The sequence below is a fragment of the Stomoxys calcitrans genome, chromosome 3 (assembly GCF_963082655.1).
Source record: "Stomoxys calcitrans chromosome 3, idStoCalc2.1, whole genome shotgun sequence".
In the NCBI taxonomy this organism is placed as follows: Eukaryota; Metazoa; Arthropoda; class Insecta; order Diptera; family Muscidae; genus Stomoxys; species Stomoxys calcitrans.
The window spans coordinates 86,925,549-86,949,701 of NC_081554.1; the positions used below are offsets into that span (position 1 = coordinate 86,925,549).

General features: G+C 41.5%; 2 protein-coding genes across 4 annotated transcripts; one reads left to right on the top strand and one right to left on the bottom strand.

Annotated features, from left to right (window-relative positions):
• The first annotated feature begins 2,285 nt into the window (after nt 1–2,285).
• Nucleotides 2,286–4,324, top strand: LOC106085047 (protein disulfide-isomerase A6 homolog). Of its 3 annotated transcripts, none has more exons than XM_013249064.2 (3): nt 2,286–2,368; nt 2,496–2,626; nt 2,701–4,324. In XM_013249064.2, the coding sequence occupies exons 2-3, from the start codon at nt 2,614–2,616 to the stop codon at nt 3,993–3,995; spliced, it is 1,308 nt and encodes a 435-aa protein (XP_013104518.2). In that variant the 5' UTR covers nt 2,286–2,368; nt 2,496–2,613; the 3' UTR covers nt 3,996–4,324. The 3 variants fall into 3 exon arrangements, with proteins under 3 accessions (XP_013104518.2, XP_013104519.2, XP_013104517.2); XM_013249065.2 differs by having other exon boundaries at nt 2,345–2,363; XM_013249063.2 differs by lacking the exon at nt 2,286–2,368 and having other exon boundaries at nt 2,386–2,626.
• An 8,763-nt stretch (nt 4,325–13,087) lies between these two features.
• Nucleotides 13,088–21,417, bottom strand: LOC106085048 (uncharacterized). The gene is made up of 2 exons (XM_013249066.2): nt 21,198–21,417; nt 13,088–21,114 (listed from the first exon to the last, which is right to left on the bottom strand). Exons 1-2 carry the CDS (start codon nt 21,229–21,231, stop codon nt 20,723–20,725), a joined length of 426 nt encoding a protein of 141 aa, XP_013104520.1. The 5' UTR covers nt 21,232–21,417; the 3' UTR covers nt 13,088–20,722.
• Nucleotides 21,418–24,153: the final 2,736 nt, after the last annotated feature.

Here is a 24,153-nt window from a genome sequence, read left to right on the forward strand (position 1 = left end):
CTCACCGTATCGAAGGATTTCGAGAGGTTCAGAGCCACGAGGACCACCCTATCGCATGGCCTGTCCAGTGCTAGGGTGCAAAGCATTCGTCGTGCTATGCAATCTAGTGAATCCGTGCTGATGATCAGCACATCGAAATTCTCCAACTGGACTCGAGAGGAGAATTCCGTCAAGCGTCTTGCTACTGTTAAGAGAAGGAAGATCGGTCTATATGACTCTCCTTTACTCAGATCCTTTCTAGGCTTCAGTTGCGGGATCACTCTGCTCATTTTTCTGAGAGTGCTCAGTTGACGATCTGTGTAATGTACTCGACTCCCAGTACTTCCAAGTTTTTCAGCATCAGTGTAGACATTTGGGAGGTACTGTACCATTTGGTATGGCAGCCATGTAAAAACTTCTCCACAAAGAGTTGTCGCACTGCGGCACGCCGTTCGGACTCGACAATAAAACGGAGTCCCCTTATCATTGAGCTTAAATTTGAATCGGACAGCACTCATTGTTATGTGAGAAGTTTGCCCTTGTTCATCAATGGAATGTTCATGGGCAAATTCGCATTTGCGATAGTTCTTCTATGGCTCGGAGACCAAGAATATAACGAATTGTAACTCTCGAGATGCTGAATAAATTGATAGTTGAATAACCGAGCGCATCTCTTTAGATCAATCACTGTTACGTCACCAAAAGTGACTGAGATGCTGTCATCCCTTTTACAGGGGTTCGATCAATGATGAGAATTATGGGAAGGTGGTCCGATGCCAGGAGACGTCATGACCTTATGATTCAATTGAGATGTCTGGTGAGCTGCTTCTGGTATGACCTAGCTTCTCCGGTATGACCTAGATTAGTACCAAGATTAGTTTCCCTATTACCAAGCGATTATCTAATGCTGGCCCATAACCGTGGTGATAACTATTAACCGGCGGTATGTACATATTGTACAGCTCTCTATCGGCAGTGTCGGACCTGACTGATATCCCTATACATTCCATGTAAGAATCTCTTGCGACAGGCGCAGGCGAGTTGAACGGTATGGAATGGTGCATGACATATTGACCAAATAGCAAACACCTGAATACAATTTTTTCTCGCAAAGTGCACTGTCGGTCAACGAGTTTTGGTTGTATGTATGCAAGGCGGATTTAAAAAGGTGGTCTCATGCGAACAGCTTTTAACAGACGACCGGGTTTGAGGGTGTTAAAATGTCAGATTTTTGTTTGCATTCTCTTTGTTATCTTTTTTTCTCGCATATTCTCCGCTCATGTATGCACACATTTTCTTTGTGTGTGTTGGCAAAACGTTGTTCAGTTTGATGACTAGATGGTGGATTGCACCATATGATTTGTTGTTGTTGTACAAGCTAGACCACCTTTAATTGTTTCGTCAAGGGAATGGTGTGTCAAGAAAGCCAGTCCCCCGCCACCATTCACGCCAAAACAGAATAAGCGCGTTGAGCTTTGTTTTGAGTGTCGCGTTGCAAAAATGCATCTTTGTGGATCCCACAAAAGCAACGCCGTAAAGTTAAAAAATTTTAAAATTTGACGCTTGAAAGTGAGCGACGTTCAGATCTGCCACATGTAGATAGTGTTTTTAGTCGTCAAAGTGCAAAATTGTTTAATTTTGCGTGTTGATTTTTTGGAATTCGTTTGCAGAATTGCATTTTTTAACACGACGCTACTCAACGTTCTGTTTTGGTCTTTCTGTGTGCGATCCTTATGGGGACTTTACATGGCAAATCATGATGCGTGGTCATTGTCTAGCGGATTCGCTAGCTTATGGATAAATAAACGTTGGCAGCACTTACGCACATCTAAAATAATCAAATATCAACAAACAAACAAAATAAGTGATTTTAATTTCAAATAAATGTTTCTCGGAGTTCATAAATTTGATTATGTTTAAATCCTAAGTATTTTTTGCATTCCTGATCTTTTAATGATTGAATAAATATGTTCATCTTTTAGTTTTGTCATACAAATTGAATGATGACACCATGTTTTAATTAAAGCAGTGGCGGGCAAATACACACACACACACCATTGCACCACATGTACGCGAATAAGAACATTAGCCCATGGGCTTGAAATTATTACGCACACTGCCACATGTGCCAACACTTGATTTATATGTACAAAAACACCCCATTGTATCATTGTTTCTCCACTGAATTCTTTACTAAAACAGCGTAACGGCCTTATGAAGTCATTACGCCTTTTATTTAGGTTACTGCTTAGTGACCTATAACGGATTTATCGTAGTTGGGCAACACTCAATAAAACACATGGACCAATCACAGAGCGATACGTCTGTTTAAAGAGCAACAAGAGTTTAATAAGAGATACTTTGTCATTCTGCAAAGTAACAAAGTAAGGTAAACAGTTATATTATTTAGTCTAGCATATAAACCTACTGAAAGAAGATATACAATTAATTACGAGACAGTCAACATTGTGCCAGCGTTTTTTAATCTTGTTTTTTATTCTTATCTGCGTATACAGGATAGAAGAAGACAAAGCAGTTGCCCCTTTTGTCAACGTCACCGGCTTTTTGCAGTAGTGAGTGAGACTTCATAAGCATTTATTATTCTAGAAGTATTTGTGGCAGCGATTGGACAATATGATAATAAAAGGTTAGTGGCTTGGTTAGTTGCATGCATTTACCAAAAATTTGCTAATTGTGTTATTGTTTTCGTTTGAAATATAGAATTTCTATACCTGTTTTTGTCGGTGGTTGTACCGTCGGTTTGGGGCTTTTACTCACCCAGTGATGCTGTTGTTGAGTTGACACCATCCAATTTCGACCGACTTGTGGTCCAAGATGATGCTATTTGGGTGGTTGAATTTTATGCAAATTGGTGCGGTCACTGCCAAAGTCTCGCGCCCGAGTACAAGAAGTTAGCCAAGGCTTTGAAAGGTGTCGTTAAAGTAGGCGCCGTGGATGCTGATGAGCACAAATCTCTAGGTGGGCAATATGGAGTACGTGGTTTCCCCACCATTAAGATATTCGGTGCCAACAAGCGGTCGCCAACCGATTACAATGGCCAACGCACGGCAAAGGCGATTGCGGAGGCGGCTTTAGCTGAAGCCAAGAAAAAAGTTCAAGCTGCTTTTGGGGGCGGAAGCAGTGGCAGCTCTTCAAGTGACGATGGTGGCAGCGGTGACGTCATTGTATTGACAGACGATAACTTCGATAAATTGGTGCTGCAATCCGAAGACGATTGGTTGGTTGAATTCTATGCTCCATGGTGTGGTCATTGCAAAAACTTGGCTCCCGAATGGGCTAGAGCTGCTACCGAGTTGAAAGGCAAGGTTAAATTGGGTGCTTTGGATGCCACTGTCCATCAAAGCAAGGCCGCTGAATATAATGTACGCGGATATCCCACAATTAAATATTTCCCTGCTGGCAAGAAGAGTTCATCAGATGCCCAAGAATATGATGGCGGTCGTACTTCGTCCGACATTGTTACCTGGTCCTTGGATAAACACGTGGCTAATGTACCCGCTCCAGAGCTAGTAGAAATCATAGATGAATCCTCCTTCGATTCGGCGTGCGAGGGCAAACCATTGTGTGTCATCTCTGTTTTACCCCACATACTCGACTGTGATGCAAAATGTCGCAATAAATTCCTAACAACTCTTCGCGATTTGGGCGAGAAATTCAAACAAAAGTCATGGGGCTGGGCTTGGTCAGAGGCCGTCGCTCAACCTGAATTGGAATCCGCTTTGGAAATTGGTGGATTCGGTTATCCAGCCATGGCGGTTGTTAATTTCAAAAAGATGAAATTCTCCGTTTTGAAGGGCTCTTTCTCCAAGGATGGCATTAATGAGTTCCTGCGTGACATCTCTTTTGGTCGTGGCCAAACGGCACCCGTCAAAGGAGCAAAGAAACCATCCATCAATTCAGTGCCGGCATGGGACGGCAAAGATGGTCAATTGCCTGCCGAAGAAGAAATAGACCTTTCCGATATTGATTTGGATGACCTCAAGGATGAGCTGTAAAGCACACCGAACTAAATACATTCGAAAAACACCGCCACTTCTTCCTCATTTCATTTTGTAATTTAGCGATCACTTAATTTATCATAAGACTGTCATTAATTTCATAGAATTTTTTATATAAATTTATTATCTTACGTATTATATACACAAACATACATATAAACAATTCGACAAAAATAACGTTTTTTTTTTATTTGTTTGGTTTATTAAAAAATTTTGTAATACAAAAGTACGATGTCAAGACCCTAAAGGATCAAAAATAATATATATGTATAAGAAATTGTCGTAAATAAAGCCAACATGTTGGTGAAGAAACCTTGTAACTTGAATTATTTTTCATACAGTATTTATTGATAAGCATTTCCAAGTTGTATAGCTAGACAAATATGTGTTAGATAAAAATGGAGACAATCAATTATTTGTCCTATCACCAATTCGGATAGAGTAAGGTATGTTTCCCTTAATTATTTTTTTGCCTTATGTCTATAAAAATTTTCTACGTAAACGCTACACCACACACTCACGTATAAAAAATGTGTGTATTTCTGTTAAAAAAGAAAACATTTTCCTGAGAGATAGGGTTGACATTAGATGTGATTCTGATTTTATTTTTAGCTCAATACTAAATTAGCTGATTTTTTAGCACCTTTGGGACTCAAATTCAGCAGAAATGTTATGATACAAGAGATAGCATTCCGCTTCTCTTATTTTGTACAAAAGAATCCTAGCGATTTCAATACAACATTGTTGGTGTTGTAGCTGTGTATTGTACTCTGCCTCGGCAGCCCTTTCCGATGAAGGACTTCATTGGATCTATCCGGTAGGTAAACCTTATGGTGTTGTAAAACATAATTTGAGTGCATTATAATAAATCGACAAAGAGTCTGCACAGAAAATATAAAAATCGGTGTCAATCAAGAAGTTAATTGATCCAATTAATTTTTTAATAGAAACTGGTTCGATCACGAAAATAATAATGCCAATCAATTGAAGAGGGATGTCGAAGGCCCTAGCCCAACTCACTGTCCCGAAATTGGACAATAAATGCGTCTTTTATGGGCCCCAAGACCTTACATCGAGAGTTCGGTCTATATGGGAACTATATTAAAATTCATTGGATAATAAATACGTCTACTGTTCGGCGAAAACGGACAATAAATGCGCGTTTTATGTGCCCAAGACCTTAAATCGAAAGATCGGTCCATAGTCCGAACTGAACCATTTTTATACCCTCCACCATAGGATGGGGATATACTAATTTCGTGATTCTGTTTGTAACTACTCGAAATATTCGTCTGAGACCCCAAAAGGTATATATATTCTTGTATTAGTAGTATTTTGTTATGATATCCAACAACTGTGCCAAGTATGGTTCAAATCGATCCATAACCTGATATAGCTACCATATAAACCGATCTTGGGTCTTGACTTCTTGAGCCTCTAGAGTTCGCAATTCTTATCCGATTGGAATGAAATTTTGCACGTAGTATTTTGTTATGATATCCAACAACTGTGTCGAGACGTGACCACACTGGCGCTGCATAACTTACCACAGACCGGCCAATTGCTTTGTACGTGGTCAACAAGGTTTCTTTGTCTGCACCCCAAGTGCTGCCAGCGAGTGACTTGAGGACCTTGTTTCTACTTTTGACTTTATTGCAGATTGCTGTGGCATGTGGGGAGAAAGTGTAGGAGCTGTCAAATGTGACGCCAAGTATTTTGGGACACTTGATGGTCGGAATCAATTCTCCATCGACCATCACAGTCAGCTCAGAATTCACCTCACGCGTATTTGTAGTGAACAGTGTGGCTGAAGATTTGGTGGCGGATATCTTCAGATTTCTTGCAGCGAAATATGAGGCAAGCTCGTTGAGGTAGACGTTCAACCTATCGCAGATGTCATCAATGGGTGGGGGGCCTGATGCCAAGATCGTACAGTCGTCCGCATATGATACGATCTCTATGCCGTCTGGAGGAGGTGGGATGGAGGATAGGTAGAGGTTAAACAGAGCCGGAGATATCACCCCGCCTTGGGGAACTCCCTGTTTCACTCTACGGTGTTTTGACTTCTTATCCCTAAATTCCACAAATGACTGGCGGCCACACAGATAATTCGCGACCCAACGTTTAAGGCCTGGCTGGAGGGACGTGTTGGCGATGTCCTCAAATAATTTGGCATGGGTGACCGTGTCGAATGCCTTCGATAGGTCCAGTGCCACGAGGACCGTCCTATCACATGGCCTGGGTTGATTGAAGCCACGGCAAATGTGTGTGGTGATGGCATGCAAAGCTGTTGTTGTGCTGTGCAGTCTTCGAAATCCGTGTTGATGCTCGGCGAATGGAAATTCTCCTACGAGGCTCGGGAGGAGTAATGCCTCAAGCGTCTTAGCCACTGGTGAGAGAAGGGAGATCGGTCTGTACGACTCTCCCAAACTCGGGTCTTTACCAGGCTTCAGTAGCGGGATCACTCTGCCCATTTTCCAGACATCGGGAACTATAAGAGTGTTCAATGACAGGTTAAGGACAGTGGTAAGGTACTCAACTCCAGGTAAATCCAGATTCTTCAGCATCAATGTAGAGATTCCGTCGGGGCCCAACGCCTTGGAAGATTTGGCGCCACGGATGACATTCGTAACTTCGCCCACGGTAAATTGTGATGGCTGTTCATCGGCTCGGAGACCACGAATACGGCGAATGGCTCTCCTCCTTGCCCTGTCTCTCTCGGGATGCACGATAAATTGACGGTTGAACAACCTGGCGCATCTCTTCGGATCAGTCACGGTTAACTCGCCAAAAGTGACTGAGGTCCTGTCGTCCCGTCTACCGGGGTTCGAGAGAGACTTAACAGTGGCCCACAATTTGCCTGCACCGGTGCCTAAGTTACATTGCTCCAAGTGTTCCAGCCACAAATTCCGCTTATGTTCGTTGACTACCCTGTATATTTCCAGATTCAGCTCGCTGATTCTGGGGTTAGCGGGGTCCATAGCACGAATCCCATTACGCTCGTCTGCGAGTACCACTGCTTGCGCCGGGAAATTGGGTCGCACTTGCGGTATTCGACCGGCTGGTATAAAGCGAGCGGCTGCTGCGTTGATGATGTCTCGGAATTTCCTCTCGGCCACAAGCACATCGGAGGGGGGTAGCAGTTCATTGAAGCGGCGATTGGTATACTCTCTGAAGCCAGTCCAATTGGCCTTCTTGTAGTTGATGAACGTCCGGCGCTCAGAGGTTATGAAGTCGGGTGGTCGGTCGATGGTGAGGATTATGGGGAGGTGGTCTGACCCCAAAGAGATGACGGCTTGCCAGGATACGTCACTCAGGAGATCAGGGGATGCGATTGAGATGTCTGGCGAGCTACTGCACCTCCTCGTAATCCTAGTGGGGGCATCCTCATTCACCGTGCAAAACGTGGAGCTATCTATCTGCTCTGCCAAAGCTATGCCACGCTGGTCGTTACATAGGGGAGAATGCCATGACGAGTGATGTGCATTAAAATCCCCCAGAACCAGACGACTATGGCCAGATAGCAACCCACTTATGTCGGGGCTGTAGGCCTGGCCATTAATCGGGACACAGCTGCCAACCGGCGGTATATACACGTTGTATATCTCTATCTCGGCAGTACCAGACCTGACTGCTACCCCCATACATTCCATGTATGGGTCACTAGCGTCAAGCGCAGGCGAGATAGGTCTATACTGCACGGAATGGTGTATAACGAAGGCCAATCCCCCACCTCCATTCCTTGAGCAATCCTTACGTAGCACATTGTAGCCGTGACAACTGTGCAAGCTGCAGGTGTTAGTCAGCTTTGTCTCCTGGATCGCTGCGACCGATATGCTCTTCCGACTCATAAAATCTACAATCTCATCAATCTTGCTTCGCAGTCCATTGCAGTTTAACTGCAAGAACGATACATTTCCCGACACTGGCCTGGCAATAGTAGGGCTAGGGTGCTGTCTTTGCATAGTCCGACGACGTGGACGCCGAAGGCGACGACGGCGACGCTTGTGACCTACTGCTGGCTATGTTCGCACAGCACCTAGCGACATAGCCAGTATGACTATACTCCCGTAGCGAAGTTAGGCCAGAGCAAGAACGGAAATGTACCCACTCCAAGCACCTGTTACACCTCACCGACACTGACCGATGATGAAGGCGGTTCTGGCAAACGGAACAGAACCAGGGTCCGGGGTTCTTTTCAATCCCGGCACGGACCAAAAGCATACGGAGAAGGCACTCCGGGATGTGCCTCTCCCATGACGAAAAAAGACGAACACGTACACTGAGGCGGCAGCCCTTGCCGATGAAGATTCCATCGGGTCAATCCGGTGCGTACAACCGGCTGCCATGGGATTGTAAATCGGTTCATAACCTGATATAGCTGTCCTATAAACAGATATGGGGACTTGACTTTATTTAAACCCTATATTTCCATTGGTTTAAGGAAAGTTTATGCGATGAGGCGTCCCCCCAAGACTAGGCCACAAAATTGGTTATCAAATTCGTATTCTAATCTCAAATACCTTTTATTTGATCCACACATTGCCATGGTCGGTAAATTTGTACTCTGTGTTCAGGGGAAGGGGTGGTACCCCAAATCACATTTGGATATCAGACTCTTCTCCTAAATACCTTTATTTATGTATGCCCCATATTGTGATGGACATTAAATAATTGCTGTTTGTTTTGGGGAAGGGGTAGACCCCCAGAAAATTGGTCACCGAATTGGGTTTCAATTTCATACTCTACTCCCCAACACCTTTCATTTGAGCCCCACTCTGACCTGGTCGGTAAATTTGTCCGATTTAGTTGTGTTTTGGGGAGTGGGGTGGTCCCTCAAACACTAATGGTGATTTCGATTGTGAAAAAAAGTGCAGCATTTTTTCGACATGTTGCACTGAGATCGAAATTTTGTGTTCGATTCTCCAAAAAAGTGTAACCCCACCACCGGGTAAATGTTCGTTTGTAATGGTGTTGCCCACTGAAAGTGAAAAAATGCTGCATTTTCTACACCGTCGCTAGGCTAGGATGGAGAATGCCGCACTTTAAATCAGCTGCTATCATCTCATGTGCATGCCACCGTTCAAGCAAATTTTGGTTGGAAAGAAGAAGAAGAAAACAATTTGTAGAATGTTTGGCAAAATATTAAAAAGAAATACATAAAAAAAGGAAAAAGTAATCGCGTTTTATTTAGCTAACGACATATTAGATGCATTGCTACATTACATGTTCGATTGAAAATGTAAAAAGTGTAAAACTATGAGAGGGATAAGGCAGCATTCCCAAAATGTTGTCCCGTATAAGTGCAACATTAGTGTAACATTTTTTTTCAGAATCGAAATCACCATAAGCCATGAAAGTAAATCAGTATCGTGCTCTACTCTCAAATATCATTTTTTATTTAAACCCCATACTGCCATTGGCCCCAAAATTGGATATCAAAATCGTTCTCTAATCTCAAATACCTTTCATTTAAACCTCTTATTGCAAAAGTCAGCAAATATGTCCGGTTTGGGCCCTAAAAACTATCAATATCGAGCTCCACTCTCTTTAAGACCCTAATTTCATGGCGAGCAAACATGTCCTATTTGGAGGTTATTGTGTGGTTGGGACATCCCCTAGACGGTTGGTTCCGAATCTTGATATCAGATTCGTGGTCTTCTCCCAATTACCTATCATTTGAGCCCCATATTTCCATAGACGGTTTTGGGCGATGGGACGGCCCCTCAGTGACTTGGCTCTGAAAATATCTATCAGATTCGTGTTCTACTCTATAATACCTCTAAATTGAGCTCCATATTGCAATTGCCAGCAAATACAGCCTATTTAGGTGGTGTTATGGCGGCCCCATAGACACTTTTTCCCGAATATTGATATCAGATTCGTGTTTTACTTCCAAAGACCTTTCATTTGCGGCCCATATTGCTATAGTCGTAAATTTGACATGTTTGGAGTTTTTTTGGGAAAGTGCGGCCCCCTAAATACTTGGACCCTTATGGATCCCCAGAATCTTGGTCCCACATTTGAATATCAGAGTCGTATTCTACGTGCAAATACATTTGAGTCCCATATTACCATGGGCGGTAAATATGTCCGATTTAGGGATGTTTTAGGAGTTGGGGTGGTCCCCCAACACTTGGTCCGACAATTGGATAAGTTTTCTAGGGGGTGGCGCGGCGCCCCTAGGAACCCTATCCAAAATTTAGATACCAAATTTTTGTTTTTTGTGTACTATAAGAGGGCACACAAAATTTCGCTTAAATCGCACCAACCATCTCTGAGATCTGGCGTTTTTGAAAATTAGGGTAAAGGGGAGGATACTTATGCACCATCTGTGAAAATTTCAAGAAAATCGGTACAGCCGTTTTTGAGTCTATACGGAACAGACAAACAAACATAAATTCAACTTATATTGGGTTGCCTACAAAGTAATTGCAACACTTGGTCCGACAATTGGATAAGTTTTCTAGGGGGTGGCGCGGCGCCCCTAGGAACCCTATCCAAAATTTAGATACCAAATTTTTGTTTTTTGTGTACTATAAGAGGGCACACAAAATTTCGCTTAAATCGCACCAACCATCTCTGAGATCTGGCGTTTTTGAAAATTAGGGTAAAGGGGAGGATACTTATGCACCATCTGTGAAAATTTCAAGAAAATCGGTACAGCCGTTTTTGAGTCTATACGGAACAGACAAACAAACATAAATTCAACTTATATTGGGTTGCCTACAAAGTAATTGCGGATTTTGTAAAAGAAAGTAAATGCATTTTTAATAAAACTTAGAATGAACTTTAATCAAATATACTTTTTTTACACTTTTTTTTCTAAAGCAAGCTAAAAGTAACAGCTGATAACTGACAGAAGAAAGAATGCAATTACAGAGTCACAAGCTGTGAAAAAATTTGTTAACGCCGACTATATGAAAAATCCGCAATTACTTTTTGGGCAATCCAATATATAAAATTCAATTTATGTTTGTTTGTCTGTTCCGTATAGACTCAAAAAAGGCTGAACCGATTACCTTGGAATTTTCACAGATTGTGTAGGTTGGTCTGGAAGGGAACATAGGCAATATAATTTTTTGATATCGGGAGGGGGGGCGGACCCTCCCCTTGCCCGAAAAGTACAACCCAAAAATAAAAGTAGACCGATCGGGGCAATATAGCATTCAAATGAAAGGTATTCAAGATTAGAATACGAATTTCATAATAAAAGTTGGGTCCAAGTACCAGGAAGGCCGACACAGCTCCAAAACCTCTTAAAATAGGTTAATTTGATGATCATGACAATATGGGACTCAAATGAAAGGTATTCGGGAGTAGATTACGAATATGGTCATAAAGTAGGAATTGGCTTTATAATTTATTGATAACGGAAGGAGGCAGACCCTCCACCATTACCCCAAAAACACCACCCAAAATCAAAAGTGAAGCGATAGGGACAATATGGGTATCAAATGAAAAGTATGCGGGAGTAGATAACGAATCTGGCATACAAATTCATGTCGTATATAGGGGGTCACCCCACCCCCACAAAAACGCCCAAAATGGGCACATTAGCCAATCACGCATATATGGGACTTGGTTTATTTGTTCCGTATAGACTGAAAACGGCAAAACCGATTCTCTTGAAATTTTCGCATAGGCTATATAATTTTACGGTATCGGAAGGAGGACGGACCCTCCCCCTTTTGCCAAAAACACAACCCAAAATTAAAAGTGAACCGATCGGTACAATATAGGTATCAAATGAAAGGTATTGGAGAGCAGAAAACGAATGTGGTATAAAAATTTGGGTCTAAGTACCCATCGGGCCACCCCAACCCAAAAACACCCCCCCAAGAGACGTATTGGACGTTCTTTACAATATGGGGCTCAAATGGAAGGTATTCGGAAGTAGATTTCGAATCTGGCATATAAAACCCAAGTGTTTTAGGGTACGCCCCAATGCAACCCCTAAACTGAACTTTATTTCCGTTGGGAATAAAGAACGAATTTGATATCTATTTTCAGTGCAGTGCTAGTGCCCCAGCCCCAAAACACCCTCCAAATGGTTCATATTTACCGACCATTGCATTATGGGGCTCTAATTAAAGGGACTTGGAAGTACAGCATGAATTTGATATACATATTTGAGTCGAAATTTCTGAGGAGCCATCCCTCCCATATGAGAACATTACCACCAGGAACGGAGAAGGGGCAAATTCTCACACATCAATGAGTGCTTTCCGATTCAAGTTTAAACTCAATGATAAGGGACCTTTCTTTGGGGAAAATTTTTGAAATAACCATGCACGGCATTGTACCTTGCAAATGTCGCCAACATCAAGAGGGGATAGACACCGCTTTGTCCGATGTTCTCGCCAGAATTCGAACGCGTTCAACGTCATAGGCTACAATGGCACGAATTAGATATCCTCATTCAGGGCGAAGTGTGCCCACACTAAAATGATATTAGAGAGTTAAAGAGGGCGCAGCGTAGCGGGTCAGGTTCGGCTAGTTTTTATATATAAGATATAAGTCACAATATTTGATTATGATAAATCCTATGGCAGCCGGTTGTACGTACCAGCCCGATGAAATCCTTCATCGGCAAGGGCTGCCGCGTCAGTGTACAACACACTACAACAACATGACAATCCAATTAATGAAACACATTATTTTCTTTTTAATTTTTCTATATAATTTATTTTTAATCTTTTTTTTTTTTTTGCTCGTATTTCTTGTAAATTGTGTATATGTATAAAAACTCATGTATATGCAAATATAAAAAATTCTATAAAAATACAGTAAAAAAGGTGTCCGTATTTCTAATTAAATGCTAGTTACTTATTACTAATAAATTTTGGATAATTTCAAAAAATTGGTCAAATGTTTTGTTCATTCAAACTTTTTGCTGCGTTGAATAAATTCTTTCAAAGAAAATCGAATACTAACGAATATATGTTTCTAAATGCTATTTAAGTACAAACTAAAATATATAAATTCAATATTTTTTGTTTTTGTTTTTTTTTTTGCATACAACCCACTACTTAACTAATACAGAAATCATGGTGAGAGATTATTTTCGAGCTGGAATTATGTATATAAGTCTTTGAAAAAGACTATTTGATCACAAAAGTTTACTACAAATTATGTTTCAAAGAATGACAATTAAAAAGTGTAATTTTGCTGTAAAAGAACTAAAACTTCCATACCTGGTTATAATTGATCTCTCTAGATATGGGAAGTACAACACTGAAAGAACGACAGCAACGATATTCGAGATAATGCCCATTTGTGAGATATAAAGCAGAATTTTCACATTTAATGACGAATGGTTGGTTGCCATGTCGAGTTTTCACCCCACATTAATACGACCAACTTCCACTAATACGCAAAAAAATTTATCAAAACAGCATAGGAGGAACATACATGGATGGCAAGCTTGGCTAAAAAGATACCTTATAAATAATAAACCGTGTGTGCTCTCTTGATTGGGTTCTTCGGAAATGTTATGCATGTTCTAATAACAAAAGGCTATATAGTTAAATGCAATCAACTGGCAGTGTTGATCTATATGCTGATAAAATGGTATTTCCATATCTTCCGAAAATTGAAAAACAGGAAACTCAACCTAACAAATTCTTCCTGATATTCAGTAATGTTCGCTTATAACTAAAACTGGCGCACTATTTCAATTACTGGAAATAATTTGTAAAAACTCTGGGAACTTGTTGTTGTCATTTGAACTTGCGATCTTTCTGGGAATGGTACAATGGAAAACTAGAATGCTTAACTACTACTATTAAAAAAAGAGTATGAGAAAGAGATTTTATCGAAATTGTTTTAAATTTAGATATAGCTGCCATAAACATACTCGTATATGCATCGCCCGATTTGCACTTTTTAGGTAGAAACTACAATGTTCAACCGACCTTCAAGAAATTTTTTACACATTGTTTTATTAGCCATATGAACACCTCAGTCGCAATCCATCATATTCAGTTTAGATTTAGATATGGCAACCATATTATGACATCGCCTAATTAACCTATAAACGTTAAATAGGCGATATTATTATATGGACTATGTATATATAGTGCACTAGCTGAACCTTTATATGGAACAAAATCAACCTTTGAATATTTATTTTCGACAATTAAAAAGCTTTTAGTAAAATATTGGGTTGCCCAAAAAGTAATTGCGGATTTTTTTAAATGAAAGTAATGCTAAAAGTAACAGCTGATAACTGACAGAAGAAAGAATGCAATTACAGAGTCACAAGCTGTGAAAAAGTTTGTCAACGCCGACTATATGAAAAATTCGCAATTACTTTTTGGGCAACCCAATATCATGCTACGAAAATAGTATATGCATATCGCTTGACTAACAGTATAACAATATAAGTGCCTTAATCTGAATCCCATTGGATCTTTATTGGACCACGAAATCGCTTGGAGGGTTTAATGCCATTTAAATTAGGATGTTAGATGTACTCCATTCTTAAGACTTTTTTTGAGCCCGATATTCTCATGATGTCCGATTTAGGGATGTTTTCGGGGGTGAGGTCCCCCAAACACTTAGCCCTGAAAATATATCAGCATCTTTCTCTGTTCTCATATATCTATATATAATTTATTTGAACCCCGTATTGCCATTGGCCTCAAAATTGGATATCAAATTTTTTTCTAATCTCAAACACCTTATTGCAAAAGTCAGCAAATATGTCCGGTTTGGGATATGGGCCCTAAAAACTATCAATATCGTGCTCCACTGTCTAGAAGACGCAAATTGACTTGATGAGCAACTACGTCCTATTTGGGAGTTTCTGTGGTGGTGTGACGTCCTCTAGACAGTTGGTCCAGTATGTTGATATCAGATTCGAGGTCTACTTCCAAATACCTTTCATTTGAGTCCCGTATTTACGTAGTCGGCATATATGACCGGTTTGGTCATATATCAGGTTCATGTTCTACTCTAAAATACCTCTTATTTGAGCCCCATATTGCAAAGGTCTGCAAATACTTCCTATTAGGGTGGTGTTATGAGGGTGGGTTGGCCCCATAGACACTTTTTTTCGAATATTGATATCAAATCCAAACACATTTCATTTGAGTCCCATATTGCTGTGGTCGTAAATTTGTCCTCTTTGGGGGATGTTTTTGGGTAGGGGCTGCCCGCCAAACACTTGGCCCCGCATTTGGATCTCAGATTCGTATTCTACACTCAAATACCTTTTATATAAGTCCATTGCCATGGTCAGTAAATACGTCCTGTTGGGGGTGTTTTAGGGAAGGAGTGGACCCCCAGAAACTTGGTCCGACATTTAGATACCAGATTCGTATTCATTTGAGTCCCCTATTGCCATGGTCGGTATATATATCCCATTTAGGGGTATTTTGGGAGTTGGGGTGGTCCCCCAAACACTTCGTCCGACAATTGGATATCAGATACGTTTTCTTATTTTAAATAACTTTCACTTGAGTCCCATACCCACGGGATTGGTCTATATATATATACTTGGTAAGTTTTGGGGGTGGGGCGGCCCCTCTAAGTACCCTATCCGAAATTTGGACACCAAATTTATGTTTTTAGGTTACTATAAGAGAGCACATAAAATTTCTTAAATCGCACCACCTATCTCCGAGATCTGGCGTATTTGAAAATTGAGGTATGGGGGAGGGTGCGCCCCTCTTCGGATATCAATAAATTTAGTACCCTATTTTCACCGGGGACCCAAACTCTACCATTTGTGAAAATTTCACAGAGAAAATCGGTTTAGCCGTTTTTGAGTCTATAAGGAACACACAAACAAACACAAATTGAATTTTATATATAAGATTATATAGACGGCACCGCTGGTGCCTTCTCTTACATGTTTAATTTTGATTTCGAAACAGTCAAAGAAGTAAGTTACGTTAGAAAAGGTGCAAAGTACTTGAAACATCAGCATATTATGCCCAGTCACAAGAAGCGAGACACAGTAGCATGAACCTACCTACAGAGAAAGTAATCCCATGGCAGCCGGTTGTACGTACCTAATTGACCCGATGGAGTTCTTCACCGGCAAGGGCTGCCGCCTCAGTGTATAACACACTGATGCAACAACAGAGAAAGCAATCCCATGGCAGCCGATTGTGCGTACCGGATTGACCCCATGAAGTCCTTCGTCGGCAAAGGCTGCCGCCTCAGTGTATAACACACTGATACAACAACAGAGAAAGCAATCCCATGGCAGCCGATTGTGCGTACCGGATTGACTTGATGGAGTCCTTCGTCGGCAAAGGCTGCCGGCCTCAGTGTACAACATACCCGCTACAACAACAACAGAGAAAGCAGGTAACAGGCATTGGCGATCGGTCCTATGGACTAGAAAGACTTTGCTTTCTACATTTCCATTTACACAATGACTACTGATTGAAGCATAATTTATACTGACGCAGCGACAAGTCGCTACTATTTTGATCATAGAACTCAATACCACTTCGAAGGAATGCCTTCGCATTTTCATCGTCACCATTTTTTTTATATGCGTTTCAGCAGTTATTGGTGCGAAAAGTCGAAGTCAGTACTTGGCTTTAGACTGAGGCAGTCAGGAACCTGGGGTTCCTTAAACTTTGGACACTTTTCTGCTCTGTGGGAGGTTTGTGATAAGGCTTGATGGCAGGGTATATGCGGAGAGATGCACTATTTATTGTGGGATTATTCCGTTTTTCCCTTGACCTTATGTGTACACGTATGAATCCAAATAGGAGGGGTTGCCAAGGCTTCTGAACAATGTAGCGAAATTTTTCGCAGACAAAAAGACCATGCTGTTGATTTCGATGTAGAAGCTGTTGCCCAATCAGGCATGGACAATCAAGTGGCGCATAAGATACAAAACTTCCAATGAGGGAAGAGTCATTGCTGGTTTGCGGACAATCAAGCATCAGAAATATATCATGAAGTTGACGAGTTAGCCAGAAATAGATAGTTGATGAATGTTGATCGAGTGTTGATGAATCATAAAAACTGCTATTTCGGAGTTTCGTTGTTGTTGTATCAGTGTGTTATACACTGAGCCGGAAGCCCTTGCCGATAAGGGAGTTCATCGGGGCAATCTGGTACATACAACCGGCTGCCATGGGATTGTGGGAGTTTCGTAGAAGGATATAAGGATTTCTACGAGAACCGCACAAAAGGTGCGTAGGCTAATGCTGTAAATTGCAGGGTGGCCAAGATCCTGTGAAGTTATACTGGAACTGAAAAAGCACGATGTTGTTGTTGTAGCAGTGTGTTGTACACCGAGACGGCAGCCCTTGCCGATGGGATTCCATCGGGTCAATCTGGTACGTACAACCGGCTGCCATGGGATTGAAGCACGATCTCGAGCTACTGTTAGGAATCGTAGCTCATCGCTGTGATTTCAGATCTTTAACAGCATGCTGTAGCAGACAAAGTTTTTTGGTGACGAATAGGAGTTGGAGATAATTGTAAACCTTTTGCGTCACTACTCTGTAATTGTGGAAAGAGGTCTCAGAATTGTAGTCAAACATCTCTTTTCATTCCTGAACTCTCTCTTGGTATGGCGCTCCCTCATACATGTGTCCAAAATGACTGAATGAAGGAAACTCCCACCGATTAGAAATGGAGTTGGAGATGGTTGAAAACCTTTTTTCCAACTGGCCTGCAATTATAGCAAGAAAGTACAGTATGGTCGGCGAACCGCTCTCTGCTACCTCTACTTTCTTCTTACACACGGTCCTATCGTCATTATGGAAGGTTGCAGGTGTCTGGAGTGGCTCCTTTAATTTCTTATCGTGGGCGTTTTTTTTCTTATCGTGGGCGTTTTTTTCTTAATTTCTCTTGTTTTTTACTGCCATAGAGCGACATCTAGGAGTCGACTATGAATGGTCGCGCAACTATAGTAGCGTTGCCAGGAGGTAAAACCATGAAATAAAAATAAGTAAAAATTTCCTCTTTTGGAGCGTTCAGCTACTTGTTAAATTGTAAAAACATATGCAACTTAATACAGAAGACTGAAATATGCCTGTTCACGAAGGAAGGTGTGACAATTTAATGATATCTGACAAGGTCAAATATTTAGGATTGATCTTGGATAGGAAACTTTATTGGAAGTGTTGTTGTTGTAGCAGTGTGTTGTACACTGAGGCGGCTGCCCTTGCCGATGGAGAACTCCATCGGGTGAATCCGGTACGTAAAACCGGCTGCCATAGGATAGTTATTGGAAGTGTCACACTCAGGAGCGTATTGATAAGGCTCACAGATGTTGGGCACTCGAAATGAGCCTGAATCCGGGATAGTCCACTGGCTCTTCAGGAGCAAAATTATTACTTACGCCTCAGTAGTTTGGTGGACGCAATGGGGGAAAAAGTGCAACATAAGACCCATACCGCAGTTTAGGAAACATGCTGTCTTGGCATAGGCGGAGCGATGAGGACCACGCCTACTAGGGCACTGGAGACTATTCTAGATATCCGAACCATTGACATAAAGGTTAAGTGTGAGGCAGGCACTACGAGTTAAGGCGATGGGAGAATGGATTTAGGATAGGAGCAGCAGCGGTATAATCGAGGTGACGATAGGAAACCTGGAAGGAATTAAAGAGGTTTCCGATTGGATACCTGAGACGACACTTGAGGCCGAGTGCGAGGCACTGATGCCAGCGGCACAGTCTTGGATTGACGGAACCCTAGTATTGCCATCTGGAAGATCAAGCTATACAGATGGATCAAAGCTAGTGGACAGAGAGGGCCTGGTCTACATTGAGAACCCAGAGACTGAGATCTATTTTAGACTGCCTGACCATAATAGGGCAGGAGGAGATCCGGGCGATAACGGAATGCGTGAGGTGATTTGGTGCTGACGTGAGGACGTCGAGTGTGAACATCTCTACGGACAGTAAATGGGCAATAACAACCAGGAAAGTCACGAACAGTTTTGCAGTGCGAGAAGTTGATTAACGCCTTCTCTGAGAATGGCACAAACCACATCGTTTGGTTGATGGGCCATAACAGAGTAAGGGAGAATGAAAGAAAGAGCAGACGATTTGGCGGTGAAGGCCAGAGAACTACAGTCAATATCTAGTTAACTCGGGTCGACGCAGTCCATGGGCAACGAACGCGCATATGACACTGTGGAACAGCAAAACAGTCGGTAGGACGGCGAAAATCCTATGGAGTATTCCGGATCGTGAGAGGACGAGTCTATTACTGAAATGAAGTAAGAAGGTAAGTATAACTTTTGGTATCAAAACGGGACACATAGGACTACGAGCTCACTTATGCAAAATCGGTGTAGTAGTGCATGTGTGGAAGATGATGAGACGTTGGAGCATTTCCTATGTCATTGCCCTGCTTTCGCGGCTAAAAGACACCGGTACTCAGGTGGGGACACTATACCAGACTTGAACCAACTTAGGGGAGTGGTATGGTAAACAATTAAGGATTTTGTGAGTAGCACGGAATTCCTAACTTAAAATTTTCTTTTTCGAGGTTACTTATTAGTTTTTGAAGCGCAAAACAAGCCGATTACTGGATTAGGTGTATGTCCATATTGGCATGAGACGGATTAATATCCGCACCCTCTTTTCAAACTATCGTACACTAACCTAATACGGAAATATAAATTTCATGAACAAATTTGGCCTTTGGTAACTCAACTAAAGTTTATAGTCGACCTAGTGGGTCATTGCTTTAAATGGTAGCATAAAAATGTTTCATGGGTTTTGTCAGGCAAAAATAATTATGAACTGCTATAAATGCCATACTATTGATTTAAGTCCAATCCTGTTGTTAAGAAGCTAGAATAAGGAAACCCCAAAATCGTTTTACAATATTAACATTCCCACGACATGAATCATTTTTGGTATTTTAACAGAAAACATTATTCGACTTTTTCCATTGAAATGTCGACATTGCTATATACAACATTAGTGCAAGCACTAATAAAGAAAAATAAGGAGTTTTAACAAGGGGATACCTGGTTTCTTGTTTGATACCTTCAAGCAGGCTATGCGATAAATCGAAGATGGGTAATGGAAACTAAAAACATAAACAAGTAAGACAGCGTACCAAAAACAAATGCCTAACTAGACGAAAACACAAAGCAGTGAACGACAGACACTAGGCAAATAGAGCGTGAGCGGTGGGAGGGGGATTTGTGAACCACGTTTACACACTTAATAAAGATACGAAGGTCCAAAAATAGCAACAACTACCATTTCCACATAATATCATCAACGAAGCGGCAGTGGCGGCGGCTGACGGCTCAAAGAAAAAGAAAACATACAAAGGCAATAATAGTGGCTCTAAGATTATAACAGCGAACCCAATTCGAAGAAGTTATGGCTGCGAGTGATGAGGGTATATGTAAGGTAATTGCTGTTGTTGTCTCGACTTCAGTGGTTGCACTTAGGAGGGAGAACAGCAGTAAAATTTTGTTTGATTTTCTTTCGACAAAAGAAGTGGAAAAGGAAAGCTGCAACAACATTAATAGTCATTTAGAGGGATACGATGTTTTCGAAACAATTATGGCCACCTACATACATATGTTTGTGATATGTTGAGCATTTGGGGAAAAATGTTTGCTAAACTATTATAAAGAGCAAGTCGTATTATAAGTCGTCTTATAAGTAGATTAAATTTATGAAAATCTTACTCTATGCAAGAAAATGCTAGATTAAATTCCACCATTCAGGCCCGGCGGTATACATACATCACTTAAATGGAGTGGATGGGTTCCTATTTAAATCTATGCTCATCATTATGCTGTCCATGCTTCTGGTCCTCTGGAAAATTTTCTATTGATTGTATGGAGCGAGAAGTTGCCGCTGTTATGGTCGACGATACATCCATGAATCGATATTTCTTTTCATCGCGGCATAAGAAGGGATAGCACATTATGCCATAGTAGAATACCAGACAACTAACAATTACCACAAAGATAATGGCGATTATACCAAAGGTAGAAAAGCCTGATTTTTTATCCAAATACTCTTTGGGTGTAATAGCAGGGGCCTGGGTTGACTGTGGTACCTGCGATCCATAGTGATTTCGTCTTTGTGAGTTACTTGAACTAGAGCGACTTCGGCCCACATTTCCCGCTTGGCAGCAGTAATTAAAACTCAAGGTAACTGCAACAATAACAACGAGTCACGTAGTAAGATGTTAGTATTCCAAGATTAATCATATAAATGCATTAATGTATCAAACTTACCTATCACCAAAAATATCACAATTTTTTTCATCATGGTCTTTAGCTTTGGGGGTTCTTTCACTTTGTCGATGATACTACCTCGGAAAAGCTTATTTTTATTATAAATTAAATGCACTTGATATTTCTTTTGCCTTTTTTTCTTTTGTGATACTACACTATTTTATATTTCCTTTGTTTATCCTTCCTTCTATGTGTTGCAACCATACCATGCGTTCGTATATGTGCGACATCAACTGCATTTACGAAAATGGATAAAAGGCAAATTGAAATTATACCCAGTGTTGTATCCCGAGACTCAATAATGAAGAGTTTGTCGTTCCTTCTTATTAAAACTCGTTCCGTAATTCAACACTAGCTTATGCTGCCATTAGACGATAAGACATGTCATATGTAATTTCAAAAACGGCAACTCTGAAAGTTGTACACATCATCGTGTGATACGTACGAACAATTGAATATGAAAAATGAATTTTGGAATAGAAACTTTTTCGATTAAATCGTGCTTTTAAGTCATCGAACATACATGTAGATACATAATTATATAAAAAAAAGTACGAAAAAAGTAAGTTCAAGTCTATTAGACCGACACATGACATTATTACCTATTAGTGTACCGTAATCAGCTGAGTACAATTTTTTCTCGCGAAGTGCAATATCTGTCAACTAGTTTATTTGTGTGTGTGTTTTACAGTTAAGAACCATAACACACGCAAACAACGAAAAATGCCGCGAAATAGTAACATTCACTACATCAGAGTTACATTAATCACTGATTTTGACAGATAGTGCACTCAACATTTTGATGTTGGGCAACTGCCACTACCTATAAATGAATATATCTTGGACCGACCTTCATTGCTTCATGTACAAATTTATCGCTTACTAGGAGGATAGGTAGAGGTTAAACAGTGCCGGAGCTATCACCCCGACTTGGGGAACTCCCTGTTTCACTCTACGGTGCTTCGACTACTTATCCCTAAATTCCACAAATGCCTGACGACCACACAGATAATTCGCGACCCAGCGATTCAGGCCTGGCTGGGGAGACGTGTTAGCGATGTCCTATGCCCTCAAATAGTTAGTCGAATGCCTTCGATAGGTCTAGTGCCACGAGGACCGTCCTATCACATGGCCTGGGCTGATTGAAGCCACGGCAAATGTTTGCGATGATGGCATGCAAAGCTGTTGTTGTGCTATGCAGTCTTCGAAATCCATGTTGATGCTCGGCGAATGGGAATTCTCCTACGAGGCTCGGGAGGAGTAATACCTCAAGCGTTTTTGCCTCTGTTGAGAGAAGGGAGATCGGTCTGTACGACTCCCCCAAACTCGGGTCCTTTCCAGGCTTCAGTAGCGGGATCACTTTTCCCTTTTTCATACATCGGGAACAATTTGCGAGTCAAAAGTAGAAACAAGGTCCTCAAGTCACTTGCTGGCAGCACTTGGGGTGCAGACAAAGAAACCTTGTTGACCACCTACAAAGCAATTGGCCCGTCTGTGGTAAGTTATGCAGCGCCAGTGTGGTCTCGTCAACTTTGTGACACGCAGTGGAATAAAATTCAGATCTGCCAGAATGCCGCCCTCCGAACTGCGACGGGCTGTCTCCTCAGTTCTCATGTGGACCACCTCCATCAGGAGACAAAGATCATACCAGTGCGAAGACATATCTGCATGCTGTCTAAGCAATACCTTTTGGGCTGTTATCGCAGATACCATCCAAATCATCATCTTGTGGATCGATATCCACCGCCCAGAAGCCTTAAGGTAGATCTACATGATCTAGAGCGTGAGGTTCAGTGCTACAAGAGAGAACCTCTAGATCAAGCGGCATACCAAGCAGGTCTAGACAACATTCATGCAGACATGGTAGCAGATGCGGTAAATAGCTACCGGGTGAATATCGTCCTTGGAGAACGACCGCCTCCCATTGCGCCTGAAGAAATAGACCTCCCCCGGCAAACTAGAGTTATTCTGGCTTAATTACGATCCGGCAGATGCAGCCGCCTCAACTCCTACAGAGTAAGGATTGATGCCAACATGTAAGATGTATGTCCCGATTGTGCCCAGGTGGTGGTCTCACGCGAACACCTGTTCACAGGCGGCCAGCTTTGACGGTATTAAGATGACAGATTTTTACTTGCATTCCCTTTGTTGTTATTTTCTTTCTCGCATATTCTCTGCTCATGTTCGTACATGTGCACACACACTCCCACACAATTATTTGTGTGCGTTCGCAAAACGACGATCAGCTTGATGGCAATATGGCGAATTGCACCATATGATTTGTTGTTGTTGTACAAATCAGACCACCTTTAATTGTTTCGCCATGATATACAACCAGCTTGGTATGCTTTTGTAATAAACCACAAAATGTAGGTTCAAACTTGTGTGAAACTGTCATGATGTTTATATTCTGCAATTTTTCCATAAAGTCGACTGTTCACACGAACAACTATTAAAAAGGACTATAAAAAAAGGTGACGAAGATAATGCGAACAAATTTCGTACAAGTGGTTCTGAGTCCTATGAGCAAAGTAGTAGCGACATGTCGCTGCATCAGGATAAATTCCGCATATTTAATTGCAAGTTTAATTAAATGCTCACGAAATGGGCCGCATTCGACATGTCAACTTGCATGAATCTAACCTGTGCCACTTTTACGATATTAAGAAGACCAAGCAGATCGTAAGTCTTGGTCGTATACCAAGGCGGATTTAAAAAGGTGGTCTCACGCGAATAGCTGTTAATAGCCGGCAGGTTTGAAGGTATTAAGGTGTCAGATTTTTGTTTGCATTCTCTTTTTTGCTATCTTCTTTCTCTTATATTCTCTGCTCATGTGTGTTTTGGCAAAACGACGATCAGCTTGATGGCGGAATGCATCATATGATTTGTGGTCGTTGTACAAATGGGACCACCTTTAATTGTTTCGCCATGTTTGAAGCTTAAAACACTACTTCAC

Excerpts from the sequence above, each read along its gene's own strand:
- LOC106085048 (XM_013249066.2), bottom strand. The coding sequence starts at position 21,231 with ATGATGAAAAAAATTGTGATATTTTTGGTGATAG. Across the intron at positions 21,115-21,197 it reads TGTGATATTTTTGGTGATAG|TTACCTTGAGTTTTAATTAC; the intron begins GTAAGTTTGATA and ends TTATTGTTGCAG.